The following is a 19,167-nucleotide window of genomic DNA, read 5'->3' on the forward strand; positions in this document are numbered from 1 at the left end:
AACTTGCAGCCCATAATTTCCTGCATTATCTCTATTTCTCTCTGAGGAACCGGCAGCTTTAACTTGCAGCCCAAAATAAAGCAGTGGCAAAAAAGTGGGGAAACACTTTTGCATGACTGTTTCTCTTCTTAAAATCGCCCCCAACAACAAAAATCCTCCCCATCTTCAGTGACTAACAGTTCCTTGGTTTTATACAGAGACCTTGAGAAACACAAGGAAATGGCAAAGTACCGTATTTTTTGCTCTATAAGACTCACATTTTCCCTCCTAAAAAGTAAGGGGAAATGTGTGTGCGTCTTATGGAGCGAATGCAGGCTGCGCAGCTATCTCAGAAGCCAGAACAGCAAGAGGGATTGCTGCTTTCGCTGTACAGCGATCCCTCTTGCTGTTCTGGCTTCTGGGATTCAGAATATTTTTTTTGTTTTCCTCCTCCAAAAACTAGGTGCGTCTTATGGTCTGGTGCGTCTTATTGAGCAAAAAATACAGTAACTTGATGGTGTGTGTGCTCTATAAGGAGGGATATAAATATAACCCTGCAAGTGAGGCGTGTCTCCTGTTTCTCCTTCTACCCCCAACATCCCTCCCCTCCTTCTTCTCCACCTCTCCCCTCAGGCAACCACCCTCCTCCTTGACAGTCACCCAGCTTTATGAGGACAGGGAGAATGAGGCAAGAAAGGATCATGTCCGCATGTGATTCCTGCGCTGTGTGTGTTTCTCATTTATCTTCTTCAGCTCCAAGGGCCTTCTGGCGGTTCCCTCAATGCAAGAAGTGAAACTACAGTGGTACCTCGGGTTAAAAACTTAATTCATTCTGGAGGTCCGTTCTTAACCTGAAACTGTTCTTAACCTGAGGTACCACTTTAGCTAATGGGGCCTCCTGCTGCCGCCACGCGATTTCTATTCTCATCCTGAAGCAAAGTTCTTAACCCGAGGTACTATTTCTGGGTTAGCAGAGTCTGTAACTTGAAGTGTCTGTAACCAGAGGTACCACTGTACAGGGAACCAGGCAGAGGGCCTTCTCGGTAGTGGCACCTGCCCTGTGGAATGCCCTCCCACCAGATGTCAAGGAAATAAACAACTATCTGACTTTTAGAAGACATCTGAAGGCAGCCCTGTATAGGGAGGTTTTTAATGCTTGATGTTTTGTGGATTTTTTAAATATATTTTTTATTTTGCTGGAAGCCGCTCAGAGTGGCTAGGGCAACCCAGCCAGATGAGTGGAGTATAAATAATAAAATTATTATTGTTATTATTACTACATTAAAACTTTTTTTAAAACCCCAACCCAAAGATGTGTACAATCAGACACAAGTCTTAACAGATCCTGCCATGCCAAAAGAGGCCACAAATATGGTACGTAAAACACCTTCACGTTAAGGGCCAAAAGTTTGGGCAGAAAAGGTACACTTTCCCAAAGTCAGTCCAACAGGTGCAGCTCTGACGCCGGAAGCCCTGGGAAATGAGAAACCTGCTTCTAGCTCATCAGACCTACAAATGACACCAATTTGGGAGGGGTAACTAATGCCAAATTGAGATTCAATACGACTGCAAGAGATTGGAGAACTGGGCTCAAGCCAGTTGAGTGGATTTCAATGGGGACATTATATCAGGTTCTGCACTTAGGCAAGGAGAACTAGACGCACAAATATAAGATGGGGGACACCTGGCTTACTAGTAGTACATTTGAAAAGGATCTAGGGCAGCCTTTCTCAACCTGTGGGTTCCCAGATGTTGCTGAACTACAACTCCCATCACCCCTAGCTAGCAAGGCCAGAGCTCAGGGATGATGGGAGTTGTAGTCCAACAACATCTGGGGACCCACAGATTGAGAACCACTGATCTAGGGGATCTTAGTGGACCACAAGCTGAACACGAGTCAACAGGGTGATGCAGCACCAAAAAAAAAGCTCATGCTATTCTAGGCTGCATCAACAGAAGTCTAGTGTCTTGGTCAAGGGAAGTCATAGGACCACTCTATTCTGCCTTGGTCAGACCACACCTGGAGTCCTGTGACCAGTTCTGGGCACCACAATTTAAGAATGTTGACAAGCTGGAAGGTGTACAGTTTAGGGCAGGCATAGGCAACCACGACCCTCCCACAACTCCCATCATCCCTAGCTAACAGGACCAGTGGTCAGGGATGATGCGAGTTGTAGTCCCAAAACATCTGGAGGGCCGAGTTTGCCTGTTCCTGGTTTAGGGCAACCAAGATGGTCAAGGGTCTGGAATTTCTCCACCAATTGTTTGACTTGGCAGCTTCCAATGTTCCCAGGACATCAGGTCTCAAATTCCAACCCCCGGCCATGCCCCACTTGAAAACTGTGGGGGGTCTTGGAGGACCACTTAATGAGTATGGTGGTGATTTATTAAATTTGTTCGTGTCACTGAAGGAGCGTCTCCACTCCCATCGTTCTGCCCGGACACTGAGGTCCAGCTCTGAGGGCCTTCTGGCGATTCCCTCACTGCGAGAAACCCAAGTTACAGGGAAATAGGCAGAGGGCCTTCTCGGTGGTGGCGCCCGCCCTGTGGAATGCCCTCCCACCAGATGTCAAAGAGAAAAACAACTACCAGACTTTTAGAAGACATCTGAAGGCAGCCCTGTTTAGGGAAGCTTTTAATGTTTGATGCATTACTGTATTTTCGTGTTCTGTTGGAAGCCGCCCAGAGTGGCTGGGGAAACCCAGCCAAATGGGTGGGGTATAAATGATAAATTGTTATCATCATCATCATCATCATCATCACCATCATCTTGCCCAAGGCAACTCCAAGTGACTTATAACCAAACAACCAAGCATTGCCTGTTGTACGTGCAAAGAGCTAGATGTTTTGTTAAATTTAACCGTGTTTTTTTAAAATTGCTTCCTTCAAACTGCAATACAATGAAACGCAGTCTGGAAGAAATAAAGGAAGAAATGAAAATACAATTAAGAATGAATGCAAACATTTAATGCGGTCATTCCACAGACCACGTGGATGAAGGCCGTGGGCCAATGTGGCTGCTCACGGACCACGCTCTGGGTACCCCTCTTCTAGGATGTAAATTGAGTCTCACCTGGTCTAGTTTACCAGAGACTGGCAATATCTTTGGTGGGTTACTGGGTTCTCTGTACTGGGGAGGAGGTGGGATGTTCTTCTCGTTGTTGGCCGCGACGTTCCCACAGAGGTCTGCCTTCCCTTTCTCGCTCTTGCGCAGGTCCCCGTTGATGAAGATGGAGTGGGAGATCTTCTCCGTCTTGTACGTCTTCTCCTCCCCAGAGTAGCGGTTCGAGATCTCCCGCGTGGAGTAGCTGTTCCGGGACCCATCGACCTGGCGCCCGCCGCTCTGCGTCCTGGTACCCACGCTCTTCATGGCGAACTCTTGCTCGCCGGCAACGCCGCTGCCAACGCTTCCCATCGTGCCCTGGGAGGCGGGTTCGGTGAGCCTGGGGTCGAAAGGGTGGAAGGCTTCCTTGTTGTGGTAGCTGGCGTCACTAAGGACGGAGAGGGTCTCTAATTTGGCCATGGCAAGGTATGGTAGTGGAGGCACAAGATGTCAGTGGCACTGGGAGAGAGAAAGGGGGAAAGAACAGGACGTCACAAAAAGAGGTTGCTTGGAGCAGCCGTGAACACAAGAAAAGCCCAGCTATGGGGGCACAAGGGGAATAAACGTGGGCAGAGCCTCACCAAAGGCCCATCTAGTCAGCCTAGCATCCTGTATTCCAAGTAGCCAAAGAGATGGCCACAGGAAGCATCCAAGCAGGACCTGGGTGCAAGTTGGTGCTGACCTTTAAAGCCTCAGTCCAGAATGTCTGAAGGAGCGCCTCCACCCCCATCATTCTACACGGACACTGAGGTCCAGTGCCGAGAGCCTTCCGGCGGTTCCCTCACTGCGAGAAGCCAAGTTACAGGGCCTTCTCGGTAGTGGCACCCACCCTGTGGAATGCCCTCCCATCAGATGTCATAGAGAACAACTACTACCAGACTTTTAGAAGACATCTGAAGGCAGCCCTGTTTAGGGAAGCTTTTAATGTTTGATGCATTACTGTATTTTAATATTTTGTTGGAAGCCGCCCAGAGTGGCTGGGGAAGCCCAGCCAGATGGGTGGGGTATAAATAATAAATTATTATAATAATATTATTATTATAAGTGTCCTCGACGCCTACTTGAGTCCCCTAGGAGCTGGAATTCAGAAGGTGTATTGTCTCTGACCCTGGGGGACAGAACACGGTCACCGTGGCTCACAGCCTCAGATGTCCTCCATGGTTGTCCTCCAAGTTGGTAGCCATCACTACGCCCTGTGGGAGCCAATTCAACCGAACGGCATGCTATCGGTGGCTACTAGCCACAATGGCTTGCCTCCATCTCCACCGGGAGAGGCAGTAAACCTTGGAATCCCAAACTGCAGATGGAGAGAGGGCTGTGGGGACCCAGGTCTTGCTTGCAAGCTTTTCTTTCTGGTTGGCCACTGTGGGAAAAGGATGCTGAGAGCTAGATGGCCATGGGCCTGATCCTGCAGGGCTCTACTTGCATCCTTACGATTCTTGTTTCTGGGCCGGGGTAAGGGCCAGGGGCTGGCGCACCGCAACTCCCGCTCACCTCTTTCGCAGAGTTTCTGAGCTGCCGAATATTAAAAAAATACGTAAACGGTACGAAACAAAACGCACCGAAAAACGGAACAATGGTATAAAAACAGTACACATCACAACAGCAGAGGTGTAAAAATCCAGACTTTATTGGTCAGAGAGAGGAGGGTGTTCCAGACTACAGTCTCCCTGTGTCTCACCCCCATAACAGGAGCCAATTCTTAGGGGCCGAGGTCCCTGCCGCTCTCAATAAAACATTTGAGGGGGCCAGCCCCCCAGAGTTGATGGGCATTGCCATTCAAACAGTGGGTGGGTGCCACATTTGGTGACTGATTATATGGGGCGGGGCTTACCTGGCCCCCCTCCAATGTTTTATTCAAGCTGGCACCCCTGCTTGCCCCTCTTGGCAGCAACCCCTGGTGCTCGGAAGCTGGGAGAGCAATGGAGACCCACTGTGACCACTAGACGCTACTGCCTGCCATCCCCCTCTCGTCCTGTCCCCTTCCTGACCTGTTAGCCTGCTCACCCACTTGCCTACCTGTTAGGGACTGGCTAGATGAGGAAGAATGGGGGGAGCCGCCCACCCAAGTGCCCCCCGGGAAGGGCACAATAGATGACAACTTAGATCCTGGATTCCGGTGGTGGGATACCGGCCACACCTCATCCCAGACCCACTTTGGGTGGATTTCTTACCATTGCCCTGCACACTGACCCTCATGTAGACCTACCGCAGTCCAGTACAGGATCTAACTAGGTCAGGCCCCTGAGCTCAGCTGCCCACAGTCGAGGGCTAATAATATAGCCTTCTGGTCCTTAAGTAAAGGTAAAGGGACCCCTGACCGACTCTGGGGTTGCGGCGCTCATCTCGCTCTATAGACCGAGGGAGCCGGCGTTTGTCCACAGACAGCTTCCAGGTCATGTGACCAGCATGACTAAGCAGCTTCTGGTGAACCAGAGCAGTGCACGGAAATACCGTTTACCTTCCCGCTGGAGTGGTACCTATTTATCTACTTGCACTTTGTGCTTTCGAACTGCTAGGTTGGCAGGAGCAGGGACCGAGCAACGGCAGCTCACCCTGTCATGGGGATTCGAACCACCGACCTTCTGATCAGCAAGTCCTAGGCTCTGTGGTTTAACCCACAGCACCACCCGCGTCCCTCCTTCTGGCCCTTACATGGGTGCAATTTTATAAAACAGAGCGAAGCTGAAATCACCCTCCAGCCTGCCAAGGTCATCAAAACAACTGGGAGAGAGCCATTGGGGGCCCCAACCATTGCTATTTGTCTCTCCCCCCCACCCCGAGGTCTGATACTGGCTAAGCACCTGAGCAGCCTCACCTGAATTATTTGCCTGCTATCTCCTCCCCCATTTCATCTTAGGAACATAGGAATATGCTGCTGTAGATGTTCTGTGAGATTCTCCTCTTTGCTCATCCCAGGGCTTAATGGCAGCACCTGAAGGAGATTCCAGGACGCCAGCTGTGTACACCTGACTCCTTGCAAAGGGGGCATCAGCGAAGGGGCAGTTTGGGTGGGCAGCAAGCTAGCAAAGTGCGGCAACCCTCACACTGAGACAGCAGGGAGTAGCACAACAGCAAACCGGACGTAATTACGATTGCTGCATGTAGAGCGAAACCACAGCTACCAATGCCCCCATGCTCCCTTTCCAACACACACACACACACACGCATGCGCACGCACACACACCAATAGCATCCTGCAGCAAGGAAGTTAAGTGCACTGGCGTTCGGAAAAGCACAACAGCTACACACAAACACACAGAGAGAGCCACAAAACAACATGTCTAGTCCCCAGTGCCGTGAGAAAAGTGCTGTTGGATTGGGCCAGTCTCCAGCTGTTTTTGGACTACAATTTCCATCATCCCTGACCACTAGGGCAGATGGGAGTTGTAGTCCAAAAACAGCTGGAGACCCGAGTTTGGGAAATGCTGGACTAGAACACCTCCGGGGTCCCTTCCAACTCGCCGATTCTATGATCCTATGAATGGTGTTCCAGTATCAGGTGCTAAATGTCAGGGAGGCTGGTAGTTAATTGCATCATAATCTAAGGAGAGCCTTGGCTGCTGGATGAGGCCACAGACTCGTCTGGTCTCTTATCCCCTTCTCACAGTAGTTAAACAGGTGCCTACAAGCAGGTGATGAAACTGGAGGAGCGAGAGGAGAGACATGTTTCACCAAACAGGTCGAGATCCACAGATGTGATGGCCTGCAGCTCCTCGCTGCTGCCATTTGAAAACCAGGGAAGTCGAAGGCTTAACCGTATAGCTGTATGCATATGCATGAGGGGAGGAGAGACAATGTGTATCTGTGTTTATGGGTGTGTGTGTGTGTGTGTGTGTGTGTGTGTGTAAGACATTTCTTCAAGGTAGCATGCAGTCACAGGTTCTATGTGACCAACTCAGGCACCTTTCCATACCAGGGCATGTCATTTTAGGGGGTGAAACTTAATTTTTGCCCATTTCTTCAACGGGGGGTGAGTCTCTAAATCTGCTGTTATTTTTGTGACTGGAAAATATTTAGCTCGGCAAGTCTGTGCTTCATGAAGAAGCACATATACTGCTTTAGGAAAACCAAAGACTTTCACCTTCTGTAAACATGTAATGCTAAATAAATAACAGCAACAAGAAATGACTGCAAGTACTTGGCAATCATTTTTAATGATTTCTATGCAATTTTATGCACACCTTACTTACCAAACAAAACGAAATTGTATTAATTTAACTGACATATCTTTCAAATTCCCAAGTCAGGTTAATATCTTTCTTTCTTTTTTTAGCATCCCTAGTTTTTGGAATTTGAAAGGTGAAAAATTCAAGATGCCTTATTCCCATATACCTGAACCCATCCTCTTTCACTAAGTTGTGGCACATTCAAAAGAACCAATGGCCACCGTGGAATGACAAGTTTACTCACCTAGCAGGGAGAGACTGCTATTATAACCCCCATGCAAATTCACTGACCAACCATGGGGAGGGGGGTGCAGATTCTGACCAGGGAAATGTCAATCAGCAAAAGGCACGAATCAGGTTGACTGCGGGGGCAGTGAGGAAGAAAAGGAATTAGCTTAGGATGCAGTGCTCTCGTGGGTTGGCCTCGAGGTCATCGTGTCCTTATCCCTCCCTCGCACAAGACAGAACAGCGATTTTATTTACTTGAATGAGCCGGCTCAGGTCTAAATCTCCGGCTGCGACACAGCACCTCCTAGGTTCCCAAACGATCCCCGCTCATTCACAGGCCTGGTTATAGGTGCTAAAAAAATGGAATGGAAGAAGATAAAACAGATTAAAACAAGGCCCGGAAAGTCTTGAAAACAATACAATTTTCATTCTGCCCCTCTTACCCTGACACGTGTTTGCTTCAGAAGCGTCACCCAAGAAGCGCCTCTGGAGAAACGGGAACCACAAAAGCCACCTCAGATATTGCATACAAGCAAAAAAAATGGCATTTGCCCAGGTAACCCTTCACCACCTGAACACAGGATGTGTCTGTTCCCTTCTACACTCATAAATGACTGGTTCACTGAAACAAAATTGAAAAAATTCATTCCAGTGGCACCTTAGAGACCAACTAAGTTTGTTCTGGGTATGAGCTTTCGTGTGCATGCTCACTTCTTCAGATACACTGAAACAGAAGTCACCAGACCCTTATATATAGGGAGAGGGTGGGGAGGGGTATTACTCAGAAGGGTGGTGGGAATGGGTGATTGGCTAATACGTGTGGTAAACCTGTTGACAACCGTTAATGACTGCAATTGGTCTTACAGGAAAAAGCAAGGGATGAGATGGCTAAAAATACCGTATTTTTCGCCCTATAGGACGTACTTTTTCCCCTCCAAAAATGAAGGGGAAATGTGTGTGCGTCCTATGGGGCGAATGCAGGCTTTCGCTGAAGCCTGGAGAGCGAGAGGGGTCGGTGCGCACCGACCCCTCTCGCTCTCCAGGCTTCAGGAGAGCCCCAGCGCCAGCCCTGCAAACTCGGGGGACAGCGGGAGAGGCGCAGCGCGCCTTTCCCGCTGTCCCCCGACTTGGCTAGAAGGCTGGCGGGGGAGAGAAGCCTGCTCCTCCCCGTCGCCAGCCCCGTAAACTCGGGGGACAGCGGGAGAAGGCTGGCGGAGGGCTTTCCCCTCCTCCAGCCCCGCAAGCTCCCAGAGCGATGCCAAAGCTGCCAACGCCCGAGCTTCCCCAGCCCCGTGCCGGGGGGGGGGAATAATTTTCCCCCTTTATTTCCCCCCCCCCCAAATCTAGGTGCGTCCTATGGGTCGGTGCGTCCTATAGGGCGAAAAATACGGTAGCTTTATCGTATATAAAGAGATAAGAATCCAATGTCTCTATTCAGACCAGGTCTCTCCATGGTTTTAAGTTTGGTAATAAGTTGCAACTCAGCAACTTCGCTTTCCAGTCTATTTCTGAAATTCTTTTGTAACAAGACAGCGACTTTGAGATCTTGTATACGATGTCCTGGGAGATTGAAGTGTTCTCCTACTGGTTTCTCTGTCTTGCGATTCCTGATGTCAGATTTCACTGAAGTCCATAATTCATTGGCTCCGAATACAAATCTCACTTATTCATAATGCTACTTTCAATACAGTGGAACCTCGTATTGCAAACGTGATCCGTGCGGGAGGCACAACTTGCACCGTCTGCAACCCGCAGCGTTGCGTCTGCGCATGTCGCAATTCGGCGCGTCTGCGCATGCACCGAAACCTGGAAGTAACCTGTTCCAGTACTTCTGGGTTTGGCACAGTGCGCAACCTGAAATCGCGTAACCTGAAGCGTCTGTAAGCCAAGGTACCACTGTACAAGGTGAGCATTAAGAATCCTGAGTTATGCCTCGACTTGGATTTAATCTGAGCCACAGAAGAACTCCTCCTTATTCCCACCCACTGACCTGACTGTTGTCAATGTCCTAAGTGCTGGGAGCCCTGGGAGGTACCTGGTATCAGTATGGCTACCATTGCCCTGGGGAAATTACATTTCCCAGGGCTCCTGAAATGTAACTATAAATGGAATTCCAGGCACCAAGGATGGTGGGAGAAAGGAAGAAAAGAGGAGAGTTGAGAATGACCTTCTTCTTCAGTCACTGAGCAGTAGCCACCATCTCCCTGTTAAGCAGCTGGAGGTCGGTCAACAGTTAGGAATCTATTGAGAATTTGGGGTTGGGAGGAGAGACGTTCTCTGTGAGAACGAAACACTTTTGTTTGGGACAGGCAATTACCGTCTAAGCTGAGCCTGGGAGTTCACCCATCAGTACTCATGGTGTAAGGACAAAACGGCACCCCCTCCGTAGAATTACCAAACCGCACCCGTTTTTACTACCCCACAGTGACACTCCAATGGCATAAACTGCCAAACGGCAAACGCTGACATTGTCAAAAAGTGCCCAATTCAACAACTCAAAACAGGCTTAAATTTTATTTAAATTAAGACCAACTTTCCAGCCCTTAGGGCTGTAAAGATACACCAGAAAGTAAGTGTGTGTGTGTGTGTGTGTGTGTGTGTGTATTGCATCTTCAAAAGGAGATTCCACACACACTCGTCACACACAAGAAAAAATACCTCATTTAGAATGGTCATCTGCAGTTTCTTTTGTTAATTATTTTTTAAAATACTTTTAAATTGAATTTTCACTTTAAACAAACAACAATAAACTTCAACATCCATTTGTACAACTCCTTTCCCCCCGCTCTGCCGAGCAATGACTTCCCTCTCTCCCTCCTGCCAACAGTTTTCTATTTCCAATCTACATCTCACAGTTTCCTCTTTATTCAAGTCCATGTCATAAGATTTATTTTCATCCTGCTAGTGTCTTCAAACTTCTACAGTTATTATTTAGATAATCAGTAAATTTACTCCAATCTCTTTGGAATTTTGATTCATCCCGGTTTCGAATCCATCATCTGCAGTTTCTTATAGGTATATAGGGTGGGTGTTCTGTTTTCTTTTTTTTAAAAAATGCACCCTTTTAGTCATTCAAAACGCTTTTATCGATTAATTTAAGCCAGACATATTCAAGAGACTGCAATCTACTCCCTCTATAAAAAAAAACCTAGCTGTAATCTTCCCATTGGATTGACCAGAGTTGTTGAGCTTTTGTGGGGAGGGATAAGACAAAGTTGTTGAGTTTCTTGTTTTGGGGTGGGAAGGGGGCGGGTTCCCACGATCAACCAAGATCCTGTGTGATCCACCAGTAGATCGCAATCAACCTGTTGGACAGCCCTGGTCTAATCAGTTTCATTTTTGTCACCCTTATAATAATCAGGACGTGTCTGATTGTCAACACTCCCCGCCCAAAAGAGAACTTAGCACCGTACATGAAGATTCCCTTATGGTCAGTTCTGAACCACCGGACCCACAGACTTTGAAAAATATGGTCCTAACAGACCCCTAATGCGCTCCTTGCACCCGCAAGAGAAGAGACCATAAAGCAAGGGAGTGGCGACGCAGGCAAGGACTTTCTCGGATCAAGGCCAGAGCGCGCCTTAAATTTTGCCTTTCCTGCCTGGCGGCACAGCAGAGCTCTCAGTGTGGCAAAGACCAGCTATAAATCTGTTCGCTGCCCGTTGATGGCCGGTGCATGGTTTGTTCAGCCCTTGTAATAAAGAAAAATGGACAACCTCCAGAAGCTGCTCTCCTTCTGCCGCCGTAACAGATCCTGAGTTATGTTCTTCGGGAAGCAAAATCCTGCTCTGTTCCAACTCAAGCAGCCTTCGGTTACAGAAAAGACCCCACTCTTTCGCCGCCAGCCCCCAGAACGCCCTCAGAGGGGGCACACAGAGAAGGGGCTCAGATACTGATCTCAGGGCCTGAGTAGGTTGGTACGTATTTATTGAAATATTTATGTTTCGCTGTTTCATGTAAAATACAGTGGTACCTTGGTTCTCAAACGGCTTAGTTGTCAAACAAATTGGCTCCCAAATGCCACAAACCCGGAAGTGAGTGTTCCGGTTTGTGGACATTTTTCGGAAGCCGAACGTCCAACATGCCTTCTGACTGAGTGCGGGAAGCTCCTGCAGCCAATTAGAAGCCGTGTCTTGGTTTTTGAACGGTTTCGAGAGTCGAATGGACTTCTGGAATGGATTAAGTTCGAGAACCAAGGTACCACTGCCTACAATATATGCACATATAAAGTATTTAAAGATAAAGCACCACAAATACAAATTAAACAGCAAGGCAGCCTACAATGTATAGACATAAATGTAAAGGGACCCGTGACCGTTAGGTCCAGTCACGGACAACTCTGTGGTTGCAGCGCTCATCTCGCTTTATTGGCCAAGGGAGCCGGCGTACAGCTTCCGGGTCATGTGGCCAGCATGACTAAGCCGCTTCTGGCGAACCAGAGCAGCGAACAGAAACACCATTTACCTTCCTGCCAGAGTGGTACCTATTTATCTACTTGCACTTTGACGTGCTTTTGAACTGCTAGGTTGGCAGGAGCAGGGACCGAGCAACGGGAGCTCACCCCATTGTGGGGATTCGAACTGCCAACCTCCTGATTGGCAAAGTCCTAGGCTCTGTGGTTTAACCCACAGCGCCACCCACGTCTCTAGGCATATACAATGTTTAAACACCACAAATTAATCATTGAAACGACCAGCTGATCAAGAAAATTTAAGCAGCTGCCAAGACTCCTTAGCATCAAATATGCTTTTGTGTGAAGAAGTACCTCCCTTTTGCCTCTCCCGGATTTCCCAGTCTTCAGCTTCACTGGATATCTCCTGATATTTGTTATAGACCTCTGCTCACCTTTCCCCTAAACCAGGGGTCTGCAACCTTTAAGACAAAAAGAGCCACTTGGACCCGTTTCTGAAGAAAAAAAAACTGGGAGCCGCAAAACTCGTCATTATAAAAATAACTTTTTTGTCACTTTTTTATTATTTCTTTGTTTGACCCCTCAGAATTACTCCTCCTCATAGAAATAAATGTTAAATTAACAAGTTACCTTTTTTTGTGTGTGTGTGTGTTCTTCACTCCCCTTCAAAACAGTGACCAGCGTACATGCCCCCTTTCAATGCAGTGACCAGCGTACATGCCCCCTTACAATGTAGTGGGCGGGCGGCAAGGTGACGTCGGGACGGTGCGTGACTAACGCACGCACCGCCCCCATGCGACGTCACAGCCAGTACAGCACCCGCCACAGTGGGGAGTGTCGGGGCGCACAATGCGCCTCCTCCCCTCGCTAGTATCCGCCCCGGAGCCGCGGCAAAGGTGTAAAAGAGCCACATGCGGCTCCGAAGCCGCGGGTTGCAGACCCCTGCCCTAAACTAAAAAGCTCCAAATGCTGCAATATTCCTTCACAGGAGAGTTGATCCATCTCCTAGATGGGTTTGGCTTGTCCCTTTCTTAACCTTTTCCAGCTCTGCAATATCTTTCTCAAGGCAAGGTGACAAGGACTGCACACAGAATTCCAAATGCAGCCGTGCCATCAATTTGTTCGACAGCATCGTAATATTGGAAAGGCTGTTTTCATTCCCTTTCCTAGTGATCCACACGCAGCGTGCCATTCTTTTTCACAGCCGTCAAATACAGGGTCAACACCTCTACTGAGCCATCCTTTATGACCCAAAGGTCTTGTTCCAGTTCAGTCACTGCCAGTTCAGGCCCCATGAGCGTATATGTAGAAATTTTGGGAGTTTTTTTTGCCCAGATGTGCATCATTTTAGACCTGCTAAAACGATCGCATCGCATCACATTCATCCAGTGCTTTACCAACTGCACTGGCCTCCGGTGGAGTACAGGGTCAGGTTTAAGGTGCTGGTTTTGACTTCTAAAGCCCTATGCGGCCTAGGACCCTTGTACATACGGGACCGCCTCTCCTGGTATGCCCCGCGGAGGACCTTAAGGTCCACAAATAACATTTTGGATGTCCCAAGTTGCAAGGTGGTTAGATTGGTCTCAACTAGGGCCAGGGCCTTTTCAGTACTGGCCCCGACTTGGTGGAACGCTCTGTCACAAGAGACTAGGGCCCTGCGGGGGTTGACATCTTTCTGTAGGGCCTGCAAGACAGAGCTGTTCTGCCTGGCCTTTGGTTTGGACTCAGTCTGATCCTTATGTTTTCCTCCCCTTATGGTTTTGATCTATGGACTACTATTAAAATGAGGCTGCATTTTAAATCGTATTTTAACCCGTATTTTAAATTGTTTTTCCCCCCTTTCCGGGCAGAAATTGCTGGATACATGGCAGCCCATGTTGGTAGTATAGATTTCTGAAATATGGCAACTCTCCTGATTCCGTCCTGTCTTCCTCCATGCAGCTTGGCTAAGGAGGCAAACTTTTTGAGAACCCGTAAAGGAAAATAAAATGCTTGGCACCCACTGAGGCTGTTGAACAAAGTCTGTTTCATTAGCTAACAATAGTCTGGCATGCCCGGCGGGCACTGGGAGTTGGATTGTCAGATTCTACTTATGATAAAGCCATGCTTCTGAAAGAGACGGGCAAAGGGGGGTGATTATGGGTCGTTTAAAAGAAGGGGACTCACCTACAGACTGAGACAGGGCAAGGGAAAAGGCTCCCATTTCTTTCTAGGAAACAGGCAAATATATCAGTTTCGGGTTCTCCCCATTTCCCATTCTTCCCATCTTGAATTCAGGTCTCCATGTTTCCTCAGCAAATTGTGAATTCTTTCCTCAAGAAAATGCACCTAGTGCATTTAGTGCAAATTTCTCCTAATAAGCAAATCTCTGCATTCAGTTTTGATTAAGATACATACTTCTGCAAAAAAATTGCCCCATTATAATGCATTTCTGTATGTTATCTTTTCACTAATACCTGCATTTTAATACACACTTTATCCTTATATATGCATTTCTGTACATAGCATTTGGAGAACTGCATTGTGAAATTCAGAGGCGTGCAAATTTTGAAGAATAGGTTCATGCATTGGTATGGGAAGCTCAAATTCATTAAAATACAACAAAACCAATTTTCTCCCTCATCCCTATCCCCCCCCCCCCATTGACATTACTATCATGGGAAATTCTGTGCTAATGAACTTAAAATTTCATGAGTGGAAACTTCTATTCTCACTATTGCAACGAAACTAGAAGGTCCCCAATTCACTCCTAGCGTTGTCACCACTATTTTCTTACCACTGGAAGACCCACCCTGACTTTTGAAGAATGCTATATGAACAGCGGGTGGGACGCAGGTGGCACTGTGGGTTAAACCACAGAGCCTAGGGCTCACTGATCAGAAGGTCGGCGGTTCGAATCCCCACGACCGGGTGAGCTCCCGTTGCTCGGTCCCTGCTCCTGCCAACCTAGCAGTTCAAAAGCACATCAAAGTGCAAGTAGATAAATAGGTACCGCTCCTGCAGGAAGGTAAACGGCATTTCCGTGCGCTGCTCTGGTTCACCAGAAGCGGCTTAGTCATGCTGGCCACATGACCCAGAAGCTGTACGCCGGCTCCCTCAGCCAGTAAAGCGAGATGAGCGCTGCAACCCCAGAGTCAGCCATGACTGGACCTAATGGTCAGGGGTCCCTTTACCTTTATATGAGCAGCAGAACCATCATATATGCTTTGTAATTCTTCCCTTGCATCATGAGGACCAGCACCTTGCTTGTTTTTTTTAAAAAAAGAAAAAAAAAATCTTAAAGGAACCATGAAGATTATTTGGATCCTGCAGCACAATACTAAAGGCTGAGTTAAAAGATAACATTTCAGGCTCCCGGGACAGAGACTGGAAGCCCTGCTTCTGCCTCATTTGTGCAAGAGAGACAGAACTTTCCCATCTTTATTACCGCCCCGTTCTGGTATGTGTTTGTTATGTTTGGCTGAACATGAGCAGGATTTAGTCTACAAAACTTGACTAAGCCAACAGTCAATATTTAACCAGCCCCTCCCTCACGGCTCCAAAAGGGTTTTGGTTTCCTCAGCTGAAACCATGCATTAAGAGAGATTTCGTGCAACTACAAAAGGGGAGACAAAAGAGAACTTCTCCATCATCGACGCTGATCGAGTTTTGTATTTCCGGGGAGCTGAATCCGAGGTCTTTGTTTAGCCTAATTCCTTTTTCTCCCCATGTTCAAGCGAGGCTGAACAGAATCTCTTTGTTTGGGTTGGACTGTGGTAAACGGAGACGTCCTTTGCAAATCCTCTTTTTCAAAAAAAAAAGAGGTCTACGTACACTCATTGAACTGGTTAATGCTGTAATAAAAGGGATGTCCTTGCCCCTGAAGAAATTCTCAAGCTAAGACTGAACTCCTAGGGTGGGGTGCCACAAAACAAAGGGACTCCCTTTTGGCCTCCCTCCTCCATCTGGTTTCAACTCTCATTTCTCTCCCAGGTCACAACCTTCAACAAGCCCATCCTTCAACTTCCCCTCGATTGGGATGTACTTCCGTTTAGGGCTGTTTTCCCCAAACCTTCTGGGGCGGAGAAGGTGAGAGCTAGTTGTTGTTGTTGTTTAGTCGTGTCCGAGTCTTCATGACCCCCTGGACCAGAACATGCCAGGCACTCCTGTCTTCCACTGCCTCCCGCAGTTTGGTCAGACTCATGTTCGTAGCTTCGAGAACACTGTCCCACCATCTCGTCCTCCGTCATCCCCTTCTCCTTGTGCCCTCCATCTTTCCCAACATCAGGGTCTTTTCCAGGGAGTCTTCTCATGAGGTAGCCAAAGTCTTGGAGCCTCAGCTTCAGGATCTGTCCTTCCAGTGAGCACTTAGGGCTGATTTCCTTCAGAATGGAGAGGTTTGATCTTCTTGCAGTCCATGGGACTCTCAAGAGTCTCCTCCAGCACCAGAATTCAAAAGCATCCATTCTTCGGTGATCAGCCTTCTTTATGGTCCAGCTTTCACTTCCATACATCACTATTGGGAAACCATAGCTTTTATGGTCCGTATAACTTTGTTGGCAAGGTGATGTCTCTACTTTTTAAGATGCTGTCTAGGTTTGTCATTGCTAGTAGGGCCCACCAATTTCTGTGTGAAGCAAGGGTTCAGATCTACCCTTGAAAGAGGACTCTGTATTATCATCATCATCATCATCATCATCATCATCATTTTCAGATTTTGTTTTCATTTAGATTAGTCTGGGTTTTCTTACTGTATTGCATTATGAAAACGCTTTAATGAAATCTCATGGAACGGGGGGGGGGGGGAGAAGGTCATGCGAGCCAGCCCTCAATTGGCTAAAGCTGCCAACTATTTGAAAATAGAATTCCATTGAGATAAGAACACGAAATAAGCCCATTTTGGGCCTGGTAGGTTAATCATTAATGTTGTGCTAGCGAGCAGCCGGGTGAGAAATCCCTGGGCATCTTTCCAGTCCCAAAACACACCAGGAGGACTTAATCAGTGCTATTCTAGGGAAAAACTTGTAGTTACCAACAGCAAAGGAGCCCAGTGTGTTCTTGTTTACCCTTCATTCATGGCCACTGGAAGCGTGGATGTTTGGGAATGTGGACATTTTGGGGGAAGCTTCCGTTCTCAGGCACGGGAGGGTCACAAGAGCGGATAAGTCTGTAGCCACGAAGACTGAGCTCTGTCTCCTGCGTCAGAGACAGACAGGTGTGTAAAGAAGGTATCGTTTCACATGCTGCCCCGCTGCATTCATCACATGCACCGCTGTTTCTGTTCTGCTGCAGTTACGCTTCCACCAGAAACCACGCTATTTGCCTTGCATTCCACAGTGTGAAATCAGGTTAAGATTGAGGTTGGATCCTGACAAGACAGAAGTACTGTTTTTGGGGGGCCGGGGGTGGGCGGGTGTGGGGGATTCCCTGGTCCTGAATGGGGTAACTGTGCCCCTGAAGGACCAGGTGCGCAGCCTGGGAGTAATTTTGGACTCACAGCTGTCCATGGAGGCGCAGCTGAATTCTGTGTCCAGGGCAGCTGTTTACCAGCTCCATCTGGTACGCAGGCTGAGACCCTACCTGCCTGCAGACTGTCTGGCCAGAGTGGTGCATGCTCTGGTTATCTCCCGCTTGGACAACTGCAACACGCTCTACATGGGGCTACCTTTGAAGGTGACCCAGAAACTACAACTAATCCAGAATGCGGCAGCTAGACTGGTGACTGGGAGTGGCCGCCAGGACCACATAACACCGGTCCTGAGAGATCTGCACTCGCTCCCAGTACGTTTCCAAGCACAATTCAAAGTGTTGGTGCTGACCTTTAAAGCCCTAAACGGCCTCAGTCCTGTATACCTGAAGGAGCGTCTCCACCCCCATCGTTCAGCCTGGACACAGAGATCCAGCGCCGAGGGCCTTCTGGCGATTCCCTCATTGTGAGAAGTAAGGTTACAGGGAACCAGGCAGAGGGCCTTCTCGGTGGTGGCGCCCACCCTGTGGAACACCCTCCCTTCAGATGTGAAGGAAATAAGCAGCTATCCTATCTTTAAAAGACATCTGAAGGCAGCCCTGTTCAGGGAAGTTTTTAATATTTAATGCTGTACTGTTTTTAACACTTGATTGGGAGCCGCCCAGAGTGGCTGGGGAAACTCAGCCAGATGGGTGGGGTACAAATAATAAATTATTATTATTATTATTGTATAACTGATATAGTTCACTGTCACGGACTGGATGGACGCAGAGGAACGGTGGGAGAAATCAGCTGGGGGACCCCCAAGGGAAGAAGGCTGAGAGCCAGGGGACTGGTGGAGCGAGAACGATGAGTGGCCAGAGGGAGAGGAGGGAGATGGCTGGGAAGAGGAGGTGTCAAAGCGGAAGAGGTAACAGGGCTTAGTGAGCGGGGAGAGTCTGTGGAAGAGAGAAGTGCAGAATCAGAGGCAGAAGCTGAAGCAGGAGAGAGGGGAGACTGAGAGGAAGAGATGAGTCTGGCTAGTGGAGAGTCATGGATATCTCCCTATGACAACAAGCTCCCCACAACAAGCTCCCCTACTGCTGTCTCCTAAAACCAGGAGAGGCATGAAAAGGGCGGAGTAGAGGTTGGCTTCACAAAGGCACAGTCTCTGATTGCTTGTAAAAAAAACCCCCAGAGAGGGGGCTTAGACAGCTTTGGGGAGACGGTGACCTTTAGTCTCGGCAACTGATTTCAGAGATGGAAAGAAGATAAAGTCCCAACTAGAGATGAATGGCTGAAGAAGACTACGCTGAAATGGCAAAACTGACTGGGTAAATCAGAAACCAGGAAGAGAAGAACTTTAAGAAGGAATGGGAAAAATATAATGTATTATGTAATAATAATAATAATATTAATAATAATAATAATAATAATAATAATAATAATAATAATAATAATTATTATTATTATTATTATTATTATTATTATTATTATTATTATTATTATTATTATTTATACTCTGCCCATCTGGCTGGGTTTCCCCAGCCACTTGGGTGGCTTTCAACAGAATATTAAAATACAATAGTCTATTAAACATTAAAAGCTTCCCTAAACAGGGAAGAGAACATTGTAAACAACTAAAAACTTTGGCAGGATCTGAACAATGCTTGTAACGTGCGAAAAACTATGGTAAAAATTGATTATTTTTTTAAAACTGAGAAACTAAGAGAAGCAGTTTGCGAGGGGAAAGATTGATAATGGTAACCCTGGGAGAGCGGAGGGGAGTTGAAGGATTCAGGGATGATTTTGATGTTTAATGTTTGAATTTAAATCAGCAATGTCAAACTCA

At 47.7% G+C, this 19,167-nt stretch overlaps 1 protein-coding gene across 7 annotated transcripts in view; it reads right to left on the bottom strand.

Annotated features, from left to right (window-relative positions):
• LZTS3 (leucine zipper tumor suppressor family member 3) overlaps positions 1 to 19,167 on the bottom strand; it is an 83,364-nt gene that overhangs the window by 15,047 nt on the left and 49,150 nt on the right. For 4 of the 7 annotated variants that reach the window (XM_081207078.1, XM_081207080.1, XM_081207079.1 and 1 more), the window contains exons 2-3: positions 7,735 to 7,831; positions 3,053 to 3,541 (exon numbers count right to left, since the gene is read on the bottom strand). In XM_081207078.1, the coding sequence (XP_081063204.1) occupies positions 3,053 to 3,502 (450 nt within the window). In that variant the 5' untranslated portion in view covers positions 3,503 to 3,541; positions 7,735 to 7,831. Of the gene's footprint in view, positions 1 to 3,052; positions 3,542 to 7,495; positions 7,673 to 7,734; positions 7,832 to 19,167 lie in introns of those variants that run through there. The other 3 variants (XM_081207083.1, XM_081207082.1, XM_081207084.1) reach the window with 2 other exon arrangements.

Source organism: Podarcis bocagei (assembly GCF_964188305.1).
Source record: "Podarcis bocagei genome assembly, chromosome: 9".
NCBI classification, from domain to species: domain Eukaryota; kingdom Metazoa; phylum Chordata; class Lepidosauria; order Squamata; family Lacertidae; genus Podarcis; species Podarcis bocagei.